Here is a 19,631-nt window from a genome sequence, read left to right on the forward strand (position 1 = left end):
TGAGCCACAGCACTTCCCCTAATTGCTATGATTAATTGACAGTGTTTAAGTGCATAACACAAAGGTGCTAAGTGAGAGTCTCTTAAGAGTTAAGGCAGGGGTGGGGAACTTTTTTTCTGCTAAGGGCCATTTGGATATTTATAACATCATTCGTGGGCCATACAAAATTATCAACTTAAAAATTTGCCGACCAAGCCCCAAGCAGGCAGCTGCCCCAGATGATACCACCCCCTGCACGCGGGCAGGCAGGCATCTAACCAGTGGCACACTCGCCCACCTGGGGCACAAGATGGTCTGTTGCACCAGCTGGGCGTAGCTGTCCAGCTGCACGTCGGAGTTGCTCTGGCTCCTCATGGTTGGGGCCAGATTCTACAGCCGGCTCCTGCTACCTCCTCCTGCAGGGATGAAATGAGGACACACTGGCTAAGAACTCCTCCCCCCAACGCGCATTCTGGCCCTTCCCCCTTTAACCCCTCCATTGTGCCACTTCTGCCCCCAGCCCTCTTGTAGTACAGAGGGAATATGTTTCTCCATGGCCCGTGTGGGAAAGGGTTAACACAGTTTCTTGGGCGGTCCTAGCAGCTCCATAGCTAACAACTCTTCTGCAAGGGGGGAAAAGGTTCCTTTTCTCAGCAAAACAAACTCGCATCTTGAATAGAGGCTATTCCTGTCCGCGGGAGGGGGCGGATCGCCAGTCTTAGATCCTTCTGAGCTAGAGATCTGCCAGGACCCACGAAGGGCCAGACCAAATGATTTCGTGGGCCTTAAATGGCCCCCAGGCTTGACGTTCCCCACCCCTGAGTTAAGGTGTAACCAATCGATATTTGGATGATCCTAAGTTTTCACTCTTGCTGAAGAATTTAAGACGTTCTTTCTACGATCAGTCAAGATCTACCTAGTCAGTATTCTTTGCGAGGGCCCCAGCAATCAGCCTACCCCTGGTGTTCTGTGGACCATTGGCCCCTGTACTGTCATCTACCTTCTATCCATCTGCTCTGGAGAGAGGAGCCCACATTTTAGAAGTCAACACCCGCTGACTAAAATGTCTTGGCTATTTTCCAGTCTTGTGTTTTGATTCTTTGTAGACGATGAGGCCCTTGGAGAGTAAAGATCCCCTCTCACCTCTTGGAGCTTCATTTGAACCAGGAACCAGCTCTGTAAAATATTTGAACCAGGAACCAGCTCTGTAAAATATGATGTAATATTAGAGTGCTTGTGCATGCACAGAGTGCCTTTCCTTTGCCAGTGAGGCATAACAGCCAGTCTCTAAAAGTCTGGCATCAGACTGAAAGCTACGTCAAAATGTTGGGGTGTATAAATAAATACAGGGGTAACCTACAACAGAAAAATAACCTCTAATCCTAACCAAGCTTCTCCCCAATAATGCCTTATATCTTTGTCTTCCTCTGTAGACATTTGTTCCCAGTTTGCCATCACTTAGGAAATGTTTTTGTCAAGAAGGATGAGCTCTATGTGACATCGGAAAAAGCTTAACTCGCTAATCCCTGCAGAGCTGCTTACAAAATAGCATTCAAAGCCTCAGGAGATTGTCACTGCAGTCCTAGACAGAGTTATGGCTGTTAAATGCAGTGAGCTTAGAAAGGTGCATCTCTGCTTGGGATGGCACTGCTTGTGTCCCCACATTGCTTACTGTGACTGGGCTCTGGGCAGCGGCATTGTGGGTGGTGCGAAGACTGTTCGGCGTGTGATGTAACTGCATTTTTAAATAATGGTATGCTGGTGATAATTTTTCCATTCTTCCCTGGAGTTGGTATTTGCCCCACAAGTGGGGCCACTTGGCCTCAGACTGATGTGCTAGTAACCCCAGTTCCCATGCCTTTCACGCTAACCTTCACCAAGTTCGTTATTGCCAGAAATCACTGCGGCCGAAGGTGGCTCTGGGGAATGTTCTTTGCAAGTTTGCTGGCTGGAAAATGGATGGGAAGCAGCTGCAGTGGAAGGCTGTGTGCAGAATCAGAGCAGGCTTGAACACTGAACAAGTGCAGCGCCTCCCCCTCCCCCCCCACGCTTCTTCCTTCTCTTTGCCTTGAGCACGCAAAGCCATCCAAGTTACAAAAAATGCTCAGCATAATTTAGGGTCCCATTCACAGATCTCTGTGCTTGATTTTCATTGAAATTCCATGTCTCTCTTTGGTGATAGCTCTGGACTACCTCTCCCGTTGCTGAAGGGGGTAGTTTTGAGCGGCCAGGGCATTCTCTGGTTCTCCCTTTGTACCCGGGTGTTCATGTGTGTTCTGTGTAACCTGGCAGTTGCGTGTTTTTTTTCACACTGCACAGAACATAATCCCAAGAGCCTGATCATCTGAGGAACCCTCAACAGAGTTGGAGAATAGTCCACACCACAGCTCCTTCTCTTACCATTATCAAGAGAGGCAATGCTGGCATGGAAAAGCTGAGAAAGGGGGAAGGGATTAATGTGGTATACACTGGTGTGGTCACATCCTGGTGGCCTGTGATATATGTGATCAAATAAGACTCACAGGTCTCTTAGGACAGCTATATTCGAGTCCATTCGTGTGAGCAGTTGGACCCTTCCTTCGATTAAAAGGGCTTCATGGAGGCAGGGGGGCCTCTAAGACTGGCATCAGAGCAGGGCACTGCTCCCCCCAAATGGATGCCCCTCAGAGTTATGGAACCATTTTGTGTCAAGCCTGGGCTGGAAGGGGTTGGCAGCTGACTGTCCTCTCAGCCTAAAGGTGTGCCTGGCTTAAACAATGGGACCAGCTAAACCCCATTGTTTCACTTTTAATTAATTAAATTTAATCAGCCCTCCCAGCAGACCATAACTCACCCTACCTGCACCCATCCCTCTAATCAATCGACGCTTAAGGAAACAGCCCAGATATTCTCTTGGGATCGCACCCTGTCTGCTGAACATTAACGAATCATTAAGCTCTCCTACCCTTCTGTCCATAACCCTGGAAAAGCAATCTGTTCTTTGGCTTTCCTGCCAGGATACCTCATACTGCCTCAGTGCCCATTTTAGGGTATTAGAGCAGGACCTCTGCCCTCCCATAGTATCTTGGATCCATACACTCACCCCTCTCTTTGCTTCCGAAAACACTGGTTTTTTTCCTTCTCAACTTGCTGCTTCAGGATTGATAATTATCACCCTTCACTAAGCCCTATCCAACCTCCTCCCTTTTTTCTAGTTAGCTCTGTGCTGTATGTGTGTATGTTGATCATTTGCAATCTGTTTATTTGACTTTATTTAATTGATAAAACCGGTTTCAGTTCTAACAACTGCCTGTTCATTTGAGAATTCTCACCGGGGACGATCCTGGTATACACAGGTTATTGATCCTAGTTACCCCCACCCTCTTGCTTTCTGTCTCCGGCTAATTCCCCCAACTTAGGTGGAGACTACCTGCCCAGGGTAACATTAGCTCCTTAGAGACCAACAAGATTTTGGGGGTGTAAGTTTTTGAGAGTCAAAGCCCCCTTCAGGTATCTGGTGAAGGGAGCTTTAACTCTTGAAAGCTTATACCCCCCAAATCTTGTTGGCCTCTGAGGTGCTACTGGACTCGAATCTAGCTGTTCTCCTGCACACCAGCACAGCTACCCTCTGAAAAGGTCTGTTAGTGATAAAGGAGTAGAGGCAGGTCACACCAGTGCAGAAAGGAAGGCTGTAGAAGAAGAAGAAGAGTTGGTTTTTATATGCTGACTTTCTCTGCCACTTAAGGCAGAATCAAACTGGCTTACAGTCACCTTCCCTTCCCCTCCGCACAACAGACACCCTGTGAGGTGGGTGGGGCTGAGAGAGCGTGACTTGCCCAAGGTCACCCAGCTGGCTTCGTGTGTAGGAGTGGGGAAACAAACCCAGTTCACCAGATTAGCCTCCGCCGCTCATGTGGAGGAGGGGGGAATCAAACCTGGTTCTCCAGATCAGACTCCACCACTCCAAACCACCGATCTTAACCACTATACCATGCTGGCTCTCAGGGATTCCCCATCTCTCTAAAACCCTAGGTCTCTTTATTTATTTATTTATTTGATTTATATCCCGCCCCTCCCTGGTAATTTAAAACGTACATTTCCAGTCAAAAATTCTCCACATCTGGCGCCCTTGTCCCCTCAGTGAGGTTATTAACAGCCCAGAGGGTCTGACCAACGTCCTGACCTTCTGCTCCCTGGCAAAACTGAGATGTCCTTCAGGATCGGGGAGGAAAAGGGCCAGGAGTCCATGGTGCTCCTTGGTCTCCTTGAAAACCATGTTGGATTTGACACTGAGAACCATTTCCACGGTTCTCTTAACGCTTCTTTGCTGTGGGCCTTCGGTTCTCTTTCTCCGCCTGTGTGTGTCCCTCTCTTTTGGAACAGAGCTGGGGGCAACTTGTGTCCTCAGTGACAGCAAAGATTTTTCTGTTTGGCCTCATTTGTTTTGCACCCCCCCCCCCCGTTCGACTATGGCTGACTCACAGATCCTTAAGCGCACTTGCTGTTTACTTCCCCAAGTTAAGCTTGTTCTCTCTGCATGGCAGAAATAAATAGCCTGATTTTTTCATGTGTGACAGGTGTAATGCAGGATCACTTTTCGGTTGCAGGCTGTTTGGGGGCAGGGACCTTGATTTTTGTGTGTGTATGAAACTCAGTAAAGTACTGAGTGTGTGCTTTTACAAGGGTCGCCATGTTAGTCTGTTGAAATCCAAAACAAGGCAGAGTCTAACAAATGTCATGCAGCCTTTGCTTTCATGATTCAGGGTCCACCTCATCAGATGCATGAAGCATTGCATTACATTGACATATATACACAGACACAAACATGCTTGTACCACGCAACACGTCAACGGTCAAATTGGTGGGTGTGGATCACCCCCCACAAATGAATGATGAATGGGCAATGTGAGATTAATACACATAAGCTTGTAAGGAGGGAAAACTACATTCCTTCATAAGCTAACCACATCCAGGCCCCTGTTGAACCCAAGTCCACATGGTGTGAGATCTGCATAATAATTTTGCCCAGTTTATGAAAGTGCAGCAGCATCTTACGAAAGTCTCTCTTTGAAACTCTTTTGCTGAAGTACAGCAACCTTTGAGGCTGTGTTTGGATGTTCTACACAGACACCTACCCCAGTTTTTGAGTGTTTCCGTTTTTAAAAGCTATTTATTTTCATTTTACTAAACAGTATAACCAATGACTAAATTCCATTCCTGACCTCTTCATGTTGCTTGTTTGCATTGTTATAGACATGATGCGCTTGTTATAATATCAGTAAATAAATAATCCTTTTAGGTTTGTTTAGTTTTCCCCAGAGTGCTTTCATTTCGAACTTCTAGTCTCTTAGACAGTCCAGCTTGGTCAAGGCAGATGACAAATGGACGTGGGTAGCGCTTGACAGCACCAATCTTGTCCTGTCAGAGGATGTGCAGATGAGTAGGCCTGTGATATTGGGTCCCATGTAAGCATTGCTCAAGGCAGCATCAGAGCTGGTGTCAGAGTTTATATCTCTGTTGGGTGAACAGTAAGTAATGGCTTCAGTTTTTTGTGAGGGGGAGATCTGTATACAATGGGAAGGCCCCCCAGCTTCCCCAGGACCTGTCAGAGGGAAGAATAATGACCGTCTAAGGAACGTCATAGATCTTTGATGCATTGGAAAGATTTTATCTGGCAGTGACCCCCACCCCCCGCAATCTTTCCATCTGCTTTAATTGGTTTGTCCCTTAACTTTCCCAAGTGGATCCTCTAGTTTTAGGAATGTTGCTTCAGGAATGTAGGAACTTTGCCTTTGTATGTAGGAACAGATGCCTTAAGGCTTGGCTGTCGGTAATGGACTGTAGATAGTAACTGGGAGCAGGGAGGTAACTGTTGTCAGTTGGTTTCTGGCACAAAGTGGGGTTTCTATGTCCATTGTGTAAGTGCTTAGTGATGTCCAGGAAGTGAATCAGAAGCAGGTTAATGGCTTTCATGCTGTTAAAGTCCTGCTAAAACAACTCCTTCTGCATTGAAAACTAGCATCTAGGGAGAAGATTAGAGTACAGGCCTGTCCTTGATGTACTAGGGAGAGTTCTCCCTTTGTCCCCACACACACCTTTTAGGACAGTTTAAGGCAAGTCTCTTCTCCCCACTGAGAGCTTGGTAATCCACTGATTCTCAGGTTAAGTAGCTGACATCTTCTGTCTCACAGTGGCTTGCTATGGTCTCCTCTGGCCTAGGCCAGCAAATAAGCCTGTCTTGAAGAGGCCAAGGAAGGAGCCCTTGGGTCCTAGACCTTGTAGGCCATCATGACGGAGCTCTCCTTGGCTGCCTTTGTGTCAGGTTTCAGCAAACTCACGGCGTCCCAGGCAATAGAAGCTCAAATCCAGACAGGGCAGTGATTTCAAGGATTTATTCTGGAAGTCAGTGGTTTCAGCAAGACGAAGAGGTTAGAATGCAGATCATTGGGAATCTGCTACATTTATAGAACGGACACAATGGTTACAGCAATACAAGGGAAACAATACATTTCTTTCTCCTGGTAACGACTTCAGTGGGTCAAGTACCGGGTACTTAAGGGCAATCAGAGGTGAGGCTGGTGGAGTTCCTGGCATTGTGAGCGAGACCCGGTATCAGATGAAAGATTTACACGGGCGGGTCTCCATACACTTGCAGATCTCTGACCAGAGCTAGTGGGTCGTGTGCAAAACAGGAGGGAGGGGGGGAGTGCACAGAAGGAATATTGTTTAACCCCTAGTGTCAGAAACCCTATCTGACATTCCGCCTCTCCAAAGACCCCCTCCCCGGGTCCCTGGGCTTGTCGGGACAATTCCTGTGGAACCCGGCGATTAAAGAGGGAGCGTTTACGTGTCTAGCTGCAACCCACTCATCATGGCTCGAATTCAAATGTTTCCAGTGTACCAGGTACTCCAACTGGCCCCTCCGCAACCTGGAGTCCAGAACCTTGGAAATTTCAAAGTGTTGTTCCCCCTGTACCATTGGTAGCATCCCGGTACTGCAGTACAACCTAGGTCCAGAGGTAGTCTCCATGTGTTGCCCCTTCCAGGTGCAGGAAGGGGTAACATCACGCTCATGGTGGAGTGCTCATCCATGCACACACACAAAAATCCTTCTGCATAAACTAAATGTTTGGGAAATGAGTTCTAACCTAGCCTTCACTCTGATGTTGTTAGCAGTTGGACCCCTCCTCCCATTAAGGGCTTCTTGGAGGCAAGGGAGCCTCTGAGGCTGGCCTCAGGGCAGGGCACTGCTCCCCAAAACAGATTCCCCTCAGAGATTGGGAACCATTTTGTTTCCAGCCTGGGCAGGAAGGGGATGGCAGCTGAACTCCCCCCCCCCAGCCTAGAAGGTGCACCTGGTTTAACAATGGGACCAGCTAGACCCCACTGAGTCACCCTATCTTGCACCCATCCCTCTAATCAATCGACACTTAAGGGACTGGTCCAGGCATTCTCTGGAACCACACCCTATCAGCCAAACTGTTAACAAACCATTAAGCTTCTCCTTTCCTTTTTATCAAAACCCCGGAAAAGCATTCAATTCTTTGTTTTTTGGCGTTTCTGCCAGAACACCTCATACCGCCTCAGGACCCATTTTAGGGTATTAAAACACATCTTTTGGCCCCATTAGGGTGTGTGTGTTCTTGGATCCATCATATATCCCTCACTTCCAGAACCACAGGTCGTTTCTCTCTTTATCTCTGCTTTCGTAGATGTTGTGTTTAGGACTGATAAATGTCACCCCATCTTCTAAAGCTATTCCTGCTTTTCCTTATTACCGTATATACTCGGGTATAAGCCGACCCGAGTATAAGCCGACCCCCCCAAATTTGAGGCCAGAAAAGGGAATTTCTTATTGACCCACGTATAAGCCGAGGGTCAATAAGAAATTCCCTGTACCGGCAATGCTGCTCTCTAAAATGGCGGCCGCCATTTTAGAGCACAGGGATGATCTCGCCCCTGCCCCAGGTCACCCGCCGGCCTCCCGGGCCCTCCCAACCCACCCCGACCCACCCCGACCCCAGTGCCATCCAAGGGGGGGAGGGGGAAGAGCCCCTGAACCCCCTACTCACCGGGAGAGGCGGCGAATCGGCGTCGGCGCGGCCTTCCTGCACCTGCAGGGGCCTCCTGCCGGCCCAGGAAGGCCGCTGCCGGCCGGAGGAAGGTGCATGGGCGCGGCGTCAGCCTGGCCTGCAGGGGCCTCCTGCCGGCCCAGGAAGGCGGGTGGGCGTGGCGGCGGCAGCGGCAGCAGCCCAGCCTGCAGGGGCCTCTTGCCAGCCCAGGAAGGCTGCTGCCGGCCGAAGAAAGGCGGGTGGGCGCGGCGGCGATGGCGAAGGTAAGTTCCCTCCTCCCCCTCCCCCCTCTACAGTATTGCCCCGCGTATAAGCCGAGTTCGGCTTTTTCAGCCCTTTTTTTGGGCTGAAAAACTCGGCTTATACGCGAGTATATACGGTACTTTAGTTAGCTCTTGTATGCATTTCTGTGTGTTTGCTACCAGTGTGTGATTTAAATCAAATTGATTTAATTAATGATTTAAATCACTAGTCAGTAAGTTTAAATCATGGTTTACTACATAAAGACTTGTAGAGTATTCTTCTCAAAAGGTTCCACTTTTTTCATTTTTACTGCTTGCCCCTCCTTCTTCACCCTTAGCACCTTTTGCAAATCTCTTCCACTTCAAACAATCTTCCATTCATTGAACTTCTTGAAACTTAGCACTTAAGAGGTAAAGGGTTGATTCTGTATACACAAATTTGCAAAGGAACAATGGGATTAAGGTCTTTTTCTGTATGTTTATTTTATAACGTTTTTTTTTTTTTGCTGTGAAGAAGAGGCATGTTATCTCTGCAGACACAAATTCACAGTTTTGAGAACTGCAAAACCAAGCATCTGTGATAATATCTTCTAGATAGAAAAATAGCCCAAAATAATCTTACAGAAACCTCTGAAAGAGCATGACATTGTGAATGGATCAATAGAATTCATTGACCAAAAAATTTCAACATTGCCTGAATATACAGCCTCATGCTACATAATTAAAAATGAATCCTTATTTCATGATGAATAACCTTTGGCCTATGATGTATCTTAAATCAAAAACTATCTTTAGATAGATTTTTCCTCAAAAAGCATTTTATTTAAAAAAATATCCAATTTTAGGTTAAAAAACCCAATTTAAATTTTAAAAATCCGTTGTTGTTTTTTAATTGATTTTATCCACCCTGTTTGCTGCTCTGACCGTCTTTTCCTCAAATAAAGTTCTCCTTAAGGAGACTGCCTTATTTAGGGGTACAACATGCCAGATTCTATGCTCAGGATTTTTTAAAATGGAGAAACCTCCATTGCATGAGTTTTTTTTTTTTTACAGTCTGAGACACTACATCCCAGACACCGATGGATTGCCTAAGTCATGTTTGTCTCCCCTATTTCTTGTCATGCGTGCCCCTGCATCCCCAAGTCCTGAAACTTGTAGGAGCTCCCAGAAATCTTGCTTCTCACAAGTGACATGAAGAATCCCTAGAGCGCTTGGCTTCTCGACAGTATCTGAAAGCTAAACAAATCACAGATTGTCTTGTGTGTTTCTCCACCCTGGTGCTTCACCACTGACCTTAGTGTTTCCTCTCTTTCTCATTCCTTCACAGACTATGCAAGCAGCAAGATGTCCTACGGACGAACTCTCATTAAGCAACTGTGCCGTGGTCAACGAGAAGGACTTCCAATCTGGCCTGTGAGTGTTTCAGGTCACCTTTCAAGAAAAAAGGTCCCACAGATCTGAAGGCCCCAGACTGTATAAGACTTTAAAGGTCATCACCAGCACCTTAAACCTGATCCGATACTCCAGCTGGAGCCAGTGCAGATAGTATAGCCCTGGTTTAATCTGCGCCTGCAACGGGGTCCCCATAAGGACCCTCGCTACAGCATATTCTTCTGCTTAGGCAGCCTCTCTCTGTATGCTGTTCAGGGGTGGGACCAGCCCTTGAACTTACGAGGAAACTTCCCAGCATGCCATTGCTCTGCAAGGCCACTGACAGCCAAGAGCAAGCAGAGCCAAGCGGTGGCTCTTGCAGTGCTGGGAAGGCCGCTTGGAGTTGGCTGCAGCGGTGATGATCGTGGATGTGTGCTGGGCTCTTGGTCCTTGTCTCCGTGGGCCCTGTCCAAGCCATGCACCTCCTCTGGTGCTGACTACGCTGCAGAGTCCACTTGACTCAGCTTGCTCCAGGGTGGGCTCTTCTTACAACCCATTCTGCAACGATGTTCCTCTGCTCAGGGGTAGCCTGCCCAGAGCTGTTCTGGGTTTGAATTACAAACAAACTGGGTAGAAAGAACTTCCTCCATGTAGAAGAATAATTTGAGGCTTGCCGCATCTGCCTTCTCACCTGAACAGAAGAAGCAGAGAGGGGTGCAGGTTTTTGGGTGATCTTTGTTTTCCCTTCCTCCCCAGGCATGTTGCCGTGAGGACATCCGCAAACCACAAATACGTTTTCACACTACGGAGCCACCAGTCAGTCGTTCCTGGCACCATTGCTTTCAGTTTGCCTCAGGTACGGTTTCAATTTTTTCTGTGTCTTGTAAGGTGAACGGTGGAAAGGGTTTTGCTTCCAAAAGTCCCTCTGGGTTAAGGAAATGGTGAGTTTCCCAAAGGCATCTGGCCAGCTGGCACTGGAGTCCTGTACCAGGTGTGAAGTACAATTTGACAAGACAGTGCTTTTATGTAAGGTACACTGATGGACGATGTGATTACTTGTGAGCAGGGGGCTCTGAAATTTCTCCTGCTTTATAGAAGGAGAGAAGGAGGCATGCTACCTTTGTAGGTTCCAATAGTGCAGGCAGCAGTGATGCATTCACACCGGGGATTGTGCTGGTTTGCTGCTTGGAATCCCTCCTCTGGCTTCAGCCCACTCACTGGCAGTGGGAAGTGGAGGGATCGAGCTATGCTGGTGCAAACTGCCCTTTTGTGAAGCATGCAGGGCTCCATCCGTTGAAAGGAAGGAAGGAAGGTAATCTCCTCGCGATGATCTGGCTCTTGCAAATCCCAGTGCAGAAATCTGTCAAAGGTAGCACCAGCGTCAGATATTTAGCAGCCACACGTTGCAAAGTGTGATTAAGCTTCCTGGCTTCCCTCAGCCTCCTGCAGTGATGGCAAACACTGTTTGAACCTGTGAAGGAAGCGTCGCCCAGCTTGGGGAGGGGATTGCTGAATGGTCCCCCCCCATCCCTAACAGGATCTCTGGCAAGGCTGTGAAGCTGTGACTTGCAAAATAGGGGGGTGGGGCTTGGACTCCTTGGGGGCCTTTAACAAAGTCTCTCTCTCTCTCTCTCTCTCTCTCTCTCTCTCTCTCTCTCTCTCTCTCTCTCTCTCTCTCTCTCTCCTCCTCCCCCCCCCAAGGATAATCAGAACAAAGCTAATCTAAAGGCAGAATGAGATTCTCCTACTAATCCTGAGCCTTTAATGTCAATGAGCTTTAAGTGGCTAGCGATGTAAATAGTAATGATAATATTATTTGGTGAATGTATGGCTCAGCTATTTATTTATTAAATAACTTCATTTATATCCCACTTATCTACCCTGTGGGGGACCCAAGGGGCTTACATCCTTCTCCTCGCCTCCATTTTATTCTCTATTTTATTGCAACCACCCTGTGAGGTAGGCTATACATGCTGAGAGTGTGTGTCTAACCCCAAGCCACCTGGTGAGCTTCTATGGCGCAGTGGGGATTTGAGCTTGGGTTTCCCAGACCCTAGTCTGACACGCTAACTAGTGAGCCATGCTGGCTGACTCTCAACTAGGCTTTTAGAAGAACCTTGCCCTGCCCATAAGCTTACAGTCTAACATTACAACAGCAAAGAAGAAGACCTCTCCCCCTCAAAGGAAAAGGGAAACAGGCACAGGAGGTTAAAAGCTTAAATTAGTTTTGAGATACTAAACTAAACAAAGTAGTTTTGAGATGCTTCTTAAATATTGGAAAGCATTGATCTCAGGAGGCGAAGTATTCCTGGGCTAAAAAACTATCCATGAAAACAAGTACAGTTGAGAAAGATGTGGAAATTTGCTATTCAGAAAGCAATGAGGAACTCGAAAGCTGAGGGAGGAAATAAGTTAAAAATGAAGGAGAAAGGGAAAGAACAAACAGACAGGCTGACTTAGCAGCCAGTAACAAGAACCATATTCTGAAGGTGACCAGCAGTGGAGGCCTACGATGGTCAGCTGTGGTAGTGAATGCACCTGACAAGTTGAACAAGTCTACCTATGGGAAAGCACCAGGCCTGTACTCCTATTTGCCGCACCACTTACCCGAAGATGAGGAAAGCACTTGAGTGTTCTGGGCTGGGGGAGGGATCAGCATACAGATGTTGCTCATGGCCATCTCTCACAGTGACCTGACACATGTCAACCCACGAAAGTTATGTGGGTTTTCTGGAAAAATCAGAATTCAGGCGTTTTTCTGGAAAATTATGCAGTATGCTAAATAAAATGTTGCCGTGTTTATTTTGGCTTATGTTTAGTAAACAAGTTTTTAAAAGTACCTGTGTTAATTTTATGCCCCAAAGCAATTTAATATCTAAACTGATATACTTGATTGTTGAACTGACTTGTTATATTTGAAGCCTTATGTGGAAATTATTTCTATTGAAATCCTCCCCCCTGTGCAATTACCAGGTCATTCCTGACCCATGGGCTGACATCACATCCCGACATTTACTAGGCAGACTTCGTTTACGGGGTGGTTTGCCAGTGCCTTCCCCAGTCATCTTCCCTTTACCCCCAGCAAGCTGGGTACTCACTTTACCGTCCTCAGAAGGTTGGAAGGCTGAGTCAACCTTGAGCCGGCTATTGAAATAGTACTCGTTAAAAAATTAACACACAATATAGCATGCATTCCCTTTCATTGTTTAAAGCTGAACACTGTTCGAGCGCACCCAAAGAACTGCTGATGATATGCCGTGGACGTGGCTGTCCACTCATCTAGTTCATCACAATGTAACTCATCAATAAAAGTCACTTGGGCATCTCATAGCCTGCTTTACTTGTTAGTTCTCTGTCAGATTGGTGATTACAATATCCTTTGCACCTTGTGAGAAGAGACACGTCAATAGAGAATTTTAGCTTTGGTTTTGACTTAACCTGCACTCCCTGCTGTAGGTCTGATGTGCAAAATAACTTCGTGGCCCTGGGAAATAGCTTATTGGCCAGGCTCTTTCTGATGCCCCTTCCCCACTCACACAGAGTGCCGACCACCCGCTACACCTCTCTCTGTCAGGTTCAAGGTGCCATTAGGTCAGGACGTCACATTCACCACCCTTCTCGTCTCTTTAAACATATAGAGAGCCTTGACCGTTTCCCATCTCAGATCTTCTCTGTCTCACAGAGACATCTGCAGACAGGCTAGCCCAGCTCCCTCCATAACAGGCCCTCACTCACCCAGAGTTATTGGGGTTCGGGGCTCAGACTCTGTTCCATTCACAAGCTGCCACCATTAATTCATATCCTATAATACCAATATAGACCGAGATATTAACTTGTGTGTGTTTCTTTCCCTGAGGCACACAGCCCATAGGGTTAAACAAAACAAGAAGTTGACTTTTATTTATGGTATACATAAGTTGAAGTCAAAATTGTGGAGCAATAGACTCCAATGCAGCAATTTGCTCTTGTTCCCTTTAGTTTGGTGCAACCAACACCCTGAGGAATAGTCAGTGCAAAGGGTGTTTCCTCCCCCTTAGGTGTGGCTTTAGTTTAGTTAAGGCCCATCCCATGGCTAGGCATTTATCCTCCTTCAGTGCCCTTTGTGGTTTTCTCAGAACCAGCTTTTTATTTCGATAGATTCCTGTTTCCCAATAGGGAAGGTTATAAATTAGATCAGCTTTTGAGGAACCCCTTGAAATATGGGATAGCAAGGAGCAGGCCATTGTCACTCTTCCTCAGCCTCTTCCAGACACTTTTTGTGGGAAGGGTCTCCAGGGGACAGATGTTTGAAACCTTGCAATGTTTAAGCTGCAAGGAACAGCTTTTTATTTTCTCCCTCCTCTGTTTTAACCTCTTAGATTTCCCACAAGCTTATCCATGTGTGCACAAGCTTATGCATCTGTGCACAGAATCCCATTTGTTCTGGGATTGAGAGAGACACTTTGGATTATTTTTCCTCAGCAGCCTGCTGCTCAGGCAAGCTCTACCAACCAAGGGAGAAAAGAGAGTTGTGAGATTCTTTCCATACCTCTCACCAACATACTATGTTGGCTGACATACAGCAGGCTTTATATATACGAACGTCTTTAAGCGGAGGGAGAAACTACGGCAGGGTTTTTGGATTGGAGAGACAGGGCCACCCATATAATGCCCCCTAGCGCAAGCACAGTGGCTCCAGGGAGATGAGTAACAGGAACAGAGCCCTGTAAGGTGCACGCAGATGTCACGGGGTAAGAAAGGCAACTTTTGCCTTGTAAACGGATATACGCCTTTTGTTCTGGAACAAGCTTTTAAAAAAGAAAGCCTCCAGATATGCTGGTTTTCAACGCGATGCAGCATGAATGGGGAAGGAATCCCTTGATGACACCAGGGATGCACTCCCCCCCCCCCAGTCCCAGTTACGTAACCCTTTTTTTAATGTTTGCAGGCCTCTTCTATAAGGCAAAAGACAAATGGGTTTTAAATGTTATTGTAAGCTGCCTTGAACCAAGAAGAAAGGCAGTGTATAAACGTTTTAACAAATAAATAATACAATTTAAAATAAAAAGGCAGGTGACCTGCTTAAAAGATGGGGGGAGAGCAAGACAGGCTGACCCAGAATGTTTGTTGTGCAGACTACAGGCGCAAGCACTTGGCGTGGCTTCGCTTTTTCTGTTACCTCTGTTCGTACTTATAGCAAATCTTTCTATCTTTGGGGAATTTTTCCCCCCTTTTAAATACTGGCGCATGGTTGGGGTTTTTCCCTGGTAAAGCACCTCATTCTCTCTCTTTCCCCCCCTTCTCCAGAGAAAATGGGCTGGACTCTCCATTGGGCAAGACATAGATGGTAAGTGTTTCCTATAAGATTTGCATAGCTGGGTTTCTGGAATGGGATGACCAGAACGAGAATTCTCTTCTCACAAACCCCGCATGGTGGACCCAATTCTAGAGCCGGTGTGGGGTAGTGGCTGGAGTGTCAGACGAGGACCTGGGAGACCCCGGTTGGAATTTGCACTCTGCCGTGACAGATGACAGAGAGAGAAGGGGCAGGATTAAACAGTTAAAGTCTGAACAGCAGGTGATGAAGAAATATAGTCCCTGTTTACATACAGAAGGAAGAGGGGCACCAGCAGTAGGAAGGAAAAACAAGGAATTCAGTTTTCACTGCATTTAAGCTTAAGGACATGAGCAGACTGCCAAGCAGAGAGAGGTTAGAAAGGAAGAAAGGGAGAGGTCTGAAATAGAGACATATGATTGACTCGTGTTGTCAGTTCATTCGTTGAGGTTATTTATACCCCAGCTTTCCAGGATCTGCTCCAGACAATAGTTAAGGAACAAATAAGAGTCAAATGAATGTTGGGAAAATAAACAGTCATAGAGCAAGTATAGGTATGCATGGAAAGCTCTTCTGTGTTGGGAAACAGCGAAAGAGCCATAAAGTGTGCTTCTGTCATAGTTATTGTATAACGTACGGAGTGTATGAGCGTAGGGAACCATAGCCCAATAAATGTGCACGTCTTCCTAGTGAAATAAATGTTTGTATGATCTTCTGCACATGGGAGTTCATGCTGATTTCTATAGAACGGTGTAATGTTGTCCTGAATATAGTAGGTGATCCTTTGTGTGGTCCGTTGTCGGTTTTTCCTCCCTTTCTTCTTCTTCAGTAGGCATGCTGCCAGTTCATGTGCCTGTAGTGCGCTGTCCGTGGTGCTGGACAGCCAAGTTTTCTGAAACCTCTTTCTAGCTTTCATTAAGGCAGTGTCTGGGCCTGACACATGCTGCTGAGATATAATTCTGGGGAAAGTGATAACTCATGGTAGGAGAGAAGTGGGAGGCTGTGGTTTGCCCTGCCCTGCAGTCCATGACAAGCAGTAAGTCTTATGACTTTCTCAGCCATTTTGAATTCCTTACTGGGGATTTAGACAAGGCTGCATAGTCATTAAATAGTGATGCTGTTTAGCATCTTTGATATGGCATTTAATTCCCAATCTCTTTCATAACAAGAACATTGAAACCCCAATTGACATTGTGATGCATGTAATAATTGGAACAGGCAAAGAAGGGGGGGAGGTTGGCCCTAACTTGCAAAGTGCACATTCCAGTTAAGCTCTGGGGGTGGCTGATGGGAAGCTTCCTATACAGATAGAGTGACCACATTTCCTCCCCCCCTTGGAGATGTTCCTGCTGGGGATTTTAATCAGGAAATAAATTCCCCTTAGGCAGCATGGAAAGATTTTACTGCAGATGAGGCGCTCATGGCAGGAAGAACTAATGAGTGGGAGAAGCAGCCTTTGTTCTCATATGTATTGAAGCCAGGAGGCAGCTTCTGATGGCGGAAGCGCAAGTGGAGAAGAGGATTGTGGACCAGTTTCTGCATTTCTAAGCCACAGAACCCCCAGGGTGAGGCTCTGCAGAGAGGGATCATTTCTCAGAGTCTCCCATTGAGTTTGGGACAGAGACTAAGCTGCAGTGGGGACAAAGTTGACAAGCGTGGCCCCTTGAGCTCTAGGGCCCGATGATGGGGGCGCACTGTCATATGCCATTCAAGTGTTTCCTAATTGTTTACCAGCTATGCATAGTAGGAGCCAAGTTGGCTTTTTCTCATAGGAACATGTGACACCCTGGCTCTCCTAGGGCTGTGACTGCCTTGTGCTGGAACAATTGTAGATGTTCATAATGAGGTTTTGTATGATGTACAGAAGTTGATTTTTTTCATGCTTGTGAAAGTGTCCACAGTCTGTGGGTTTTATACCTGGGTTATAAGGATTTGCAGGATGATGTGAGTTATGTGAACATGCCCATTGCAAGAAGTTATTAGGAATGTAGCCATTTTTATTAACCCACAAGAGGCTTTGTACTTTTAAGTCACAAGAACAGGAGGAGGAGCAGGATGCGGCCTACAATGTGAAAGCAAAATCCAGAGTTGGTTGACCTCATACCTCGAGGTTAATGAGCCTAGTTAATTTGGTCTCTGAGATCTTAGTTCCAGGGACTTGTCCTGTTCATCAGCCAAGAAATCTGATGGCTGTGGGCTCACTGAAAAATATCACCTGTGTTGGTCACTAGCCTTTGTTGACTGCATTAAGCTTGCCTTTATTCTTCTGTAAGGAAGGCAGTCTCATTAATCTGTGCTAGTGCAGGTGATCTTGATAGAACTTCTAGAGTAAGTGAAAAATCCAACCATAACATCATCTGTTTGGTGAAGCTCTGAGAGCTGCTACTGAATTAAAAGAGGAGACTGCAGAGCATTAGAGCATTTCCTGGTGCGCCAGGCAGCTCCATTATTCTCAGCAGGTTGTGTCAATTATGAGGTGCCAGAAAAGGCTGTGCAGAACTTTCAGAAATGCTAATTCATGAACACTAAGCTTTTTTCTACGATGAGATGTGCCAAGTTGTGAGCTGATAACCTCTCACTGAGCCTGCCCTAGATGTACGAGAACAGGCTTAGATTACTCTGTTGGAAGTGAAAGTGCACTCTTGAGTGTTCAGAGGTATTTTTTCTTTCTTTCTTTTTTAAAAAGTTGCTTTGTAGATGCAAAGAGCAGTTGTTCCAGCTAATACAGGATATGAGAGAGACCAGTTCTGAAGTTGGCTCAGAAAACAGATTCAGTGGGTTTGCAGTCATGGAGCTCTGGCCATCTGCAGCAGCCAAGGAGGACTCCTTGCACCGCTAGGCCAGAGTGGGCCAGGTGGCTCCTCTGAAGTCTTCTGGGTCTGGCTTGTTGGCCAGTCTGGGCGGCTGGGGGGCATCGTCTTAGGAGCTGCTGCCTTGGCAGTGATGCCCTTTCAGCTTCGCAAGGCTTTGACTTCTGGATCACATGATCAGACAGTCTAGATAAAGAAGACTCTATTTTGAAGTGTTTATCTCAAGGAGGCCCATCAGGGGCTGATAGCATAAAGTCATGAAACAATCAATGGGTTAAAAAATACAGGCATACCTCGAAGATATTGCGGGTTCAGTTTCAGACCTCTGCAATAAAGCGAGTCACATTAAAAAAAAATTTGTTTCCCAGTGCATATGAAAGTTATGGTTATACTGTAGTCTGTTAAGTGTGCATAGCATTATGTCTGAAAAACAATGTACACACCTTAATTTAATTAATTAATTAAAATACATTATTGCTAAAATGTGACACACGAAAAATGAGACATGAAGTGAGTACGTGCTGTTGGAAAAATGGCGCTGATAGACTTGCTCAACAGAGGGTTGTCATAAACCTTCAATATGTAAAAAACGCAATATCTGTGAAGTTCAGTAAAGCGAAACATAATAAAACAAGGTATGCCTGTATATCTACTTAAAAATTGAGCATTAGTTCATGGTTTGTTCTTTCAGTTCAAAGAAGGTTGAAGTAAATTAAGCATTTGTTTGACACTTTTGAGGGTGTGATTCTTAAGTGTGGCTAAGAATGGCATGGGCTAGGATCTGGCCACATGGTACTGAATGGCTTGTTCTTTTTTTCTGTTCTCTCCCCCCCACTTTTTTCAGTTTTCCTGTATAACTTTGATAAGACCAAGCAGTGCATTGGTACTATGACCATTGAGATAGACTTCCTTCAGAAGAAGAGCGTTGACTCCAACCCTTATGATTCGGACAAAATGGCGGCAGAGTTCATCCAGCAGTTCAACAACCAGTCATTCACAGTTGGGCAGCAGGTTTGTGTTTCCTCCAAGTGTGTTTCTCACTAAGCAGTGCAATTGTATCAATCCTATGAGGACTGACTGATTTCCAAATGAGAATTGCCACCAGGCAGTGAGTCTTTATGAAAGTTGGTACTCTATTTTAGATCACAAATGGTGGAAAATAGCCATAATTTAGACCAGTAGGCTTGATGCTTTTGAGGCCTTACTGCGTTGACTGGGTTTCAATTCAGGGGTGGTTGTTTCAGGATACCGACCTTGTTTGTACAGGCAGTGATTTGACAGCCTTAGGTTCCTGGGGCAGAGAAGAACTATGCTTTCCGTATGAAATTAAATTGGTGGCAGGGATTGAGCTATCATTTTGTGGAGTGATGCACAGATTATGGAACCAGCTTCTAACTGTGGGTTCGTGTGATCCAGGACCTTGCTAATTTTCATAAGGCCTTCAAGCCCCATTTGTGTGTGGGCAGTCTTTAGGTGTATAAATTTGTCAGACTAGGGTGTGAGCCTCAAGTTTTAAATTTGGTTTATATTGTACATCAAGAACCTATTTTGTTAAAAAGTGGGCTGGACTTCTCTAAATAAACGTGGGCAGATGAGCTAGCAGTCTGATTCAGTAAAGCCAACTCCCAAAGCTTACCTGCTTTGGTTGGCACATCAGCCGCAGTAGCTAATTGAAAGGAAGTTGCTCTCCAACACGCTCTTAATACACACACTCTTAATGTAGGCTGGAGTTCAGGGGGAACGTTAAGAGCCTGAAACTGCATAGTGGGAAGAGGAGAGTGGAGATGCTTTGCTTCCCAGGGAATCTATGGCAGCAGAGCAGGGAGTGTGGCACAGAGTCACTCTGGGATGAGTGAGCTAACAG

General features: G+C 46.3%; 1 protein-coding gene across 1 annotated transcript in view; it reads left to right on the plus strand.

Annotated features, from left to right (window-relative positions):
- NSF (N-ethylmaleimide sensitive factor, vesicle fusing ATPase) overlaps nt 1-19,631 on the plus strand; it is a 126,566-nt gene that overhangs the window by 18,939 nt on the left and 87,996 nt on the right. The window contains exons 2-5 of the mRNA XM_056863330.1: nt 9,600-9,685; nt 10,400-10,499; nt 14,930-14,969; nt 18,612-18,778. Of these exons, the coding sequence (XP_056719308.1) occupies nt 9,600-9,685; nt 10,400-10,499; nt 14,930-14,969; nt 18,612-18,778 (393 nt within the window). The remainder of the gene's footprint in view (nt 1-9,599; nt 9,686-10,399; nt 10,500-14,929; nt 14,970-18,611; nt 18,779-19,631) is intronic.

Source organism: Euleptes europaea, chromosome 18 (assembly GCF_029931775.1).
Source record: "Euleptes europaea isolate rEulEur1 chromosome 18, rEulEur1.hap1, whole genome shotgun sequence".
NCBI lineage: Eukaryota > Metazoa > Chordata > Lepidosauria > Squamata > Sphaerodactylidae > Euleptes > Euleptes europaea.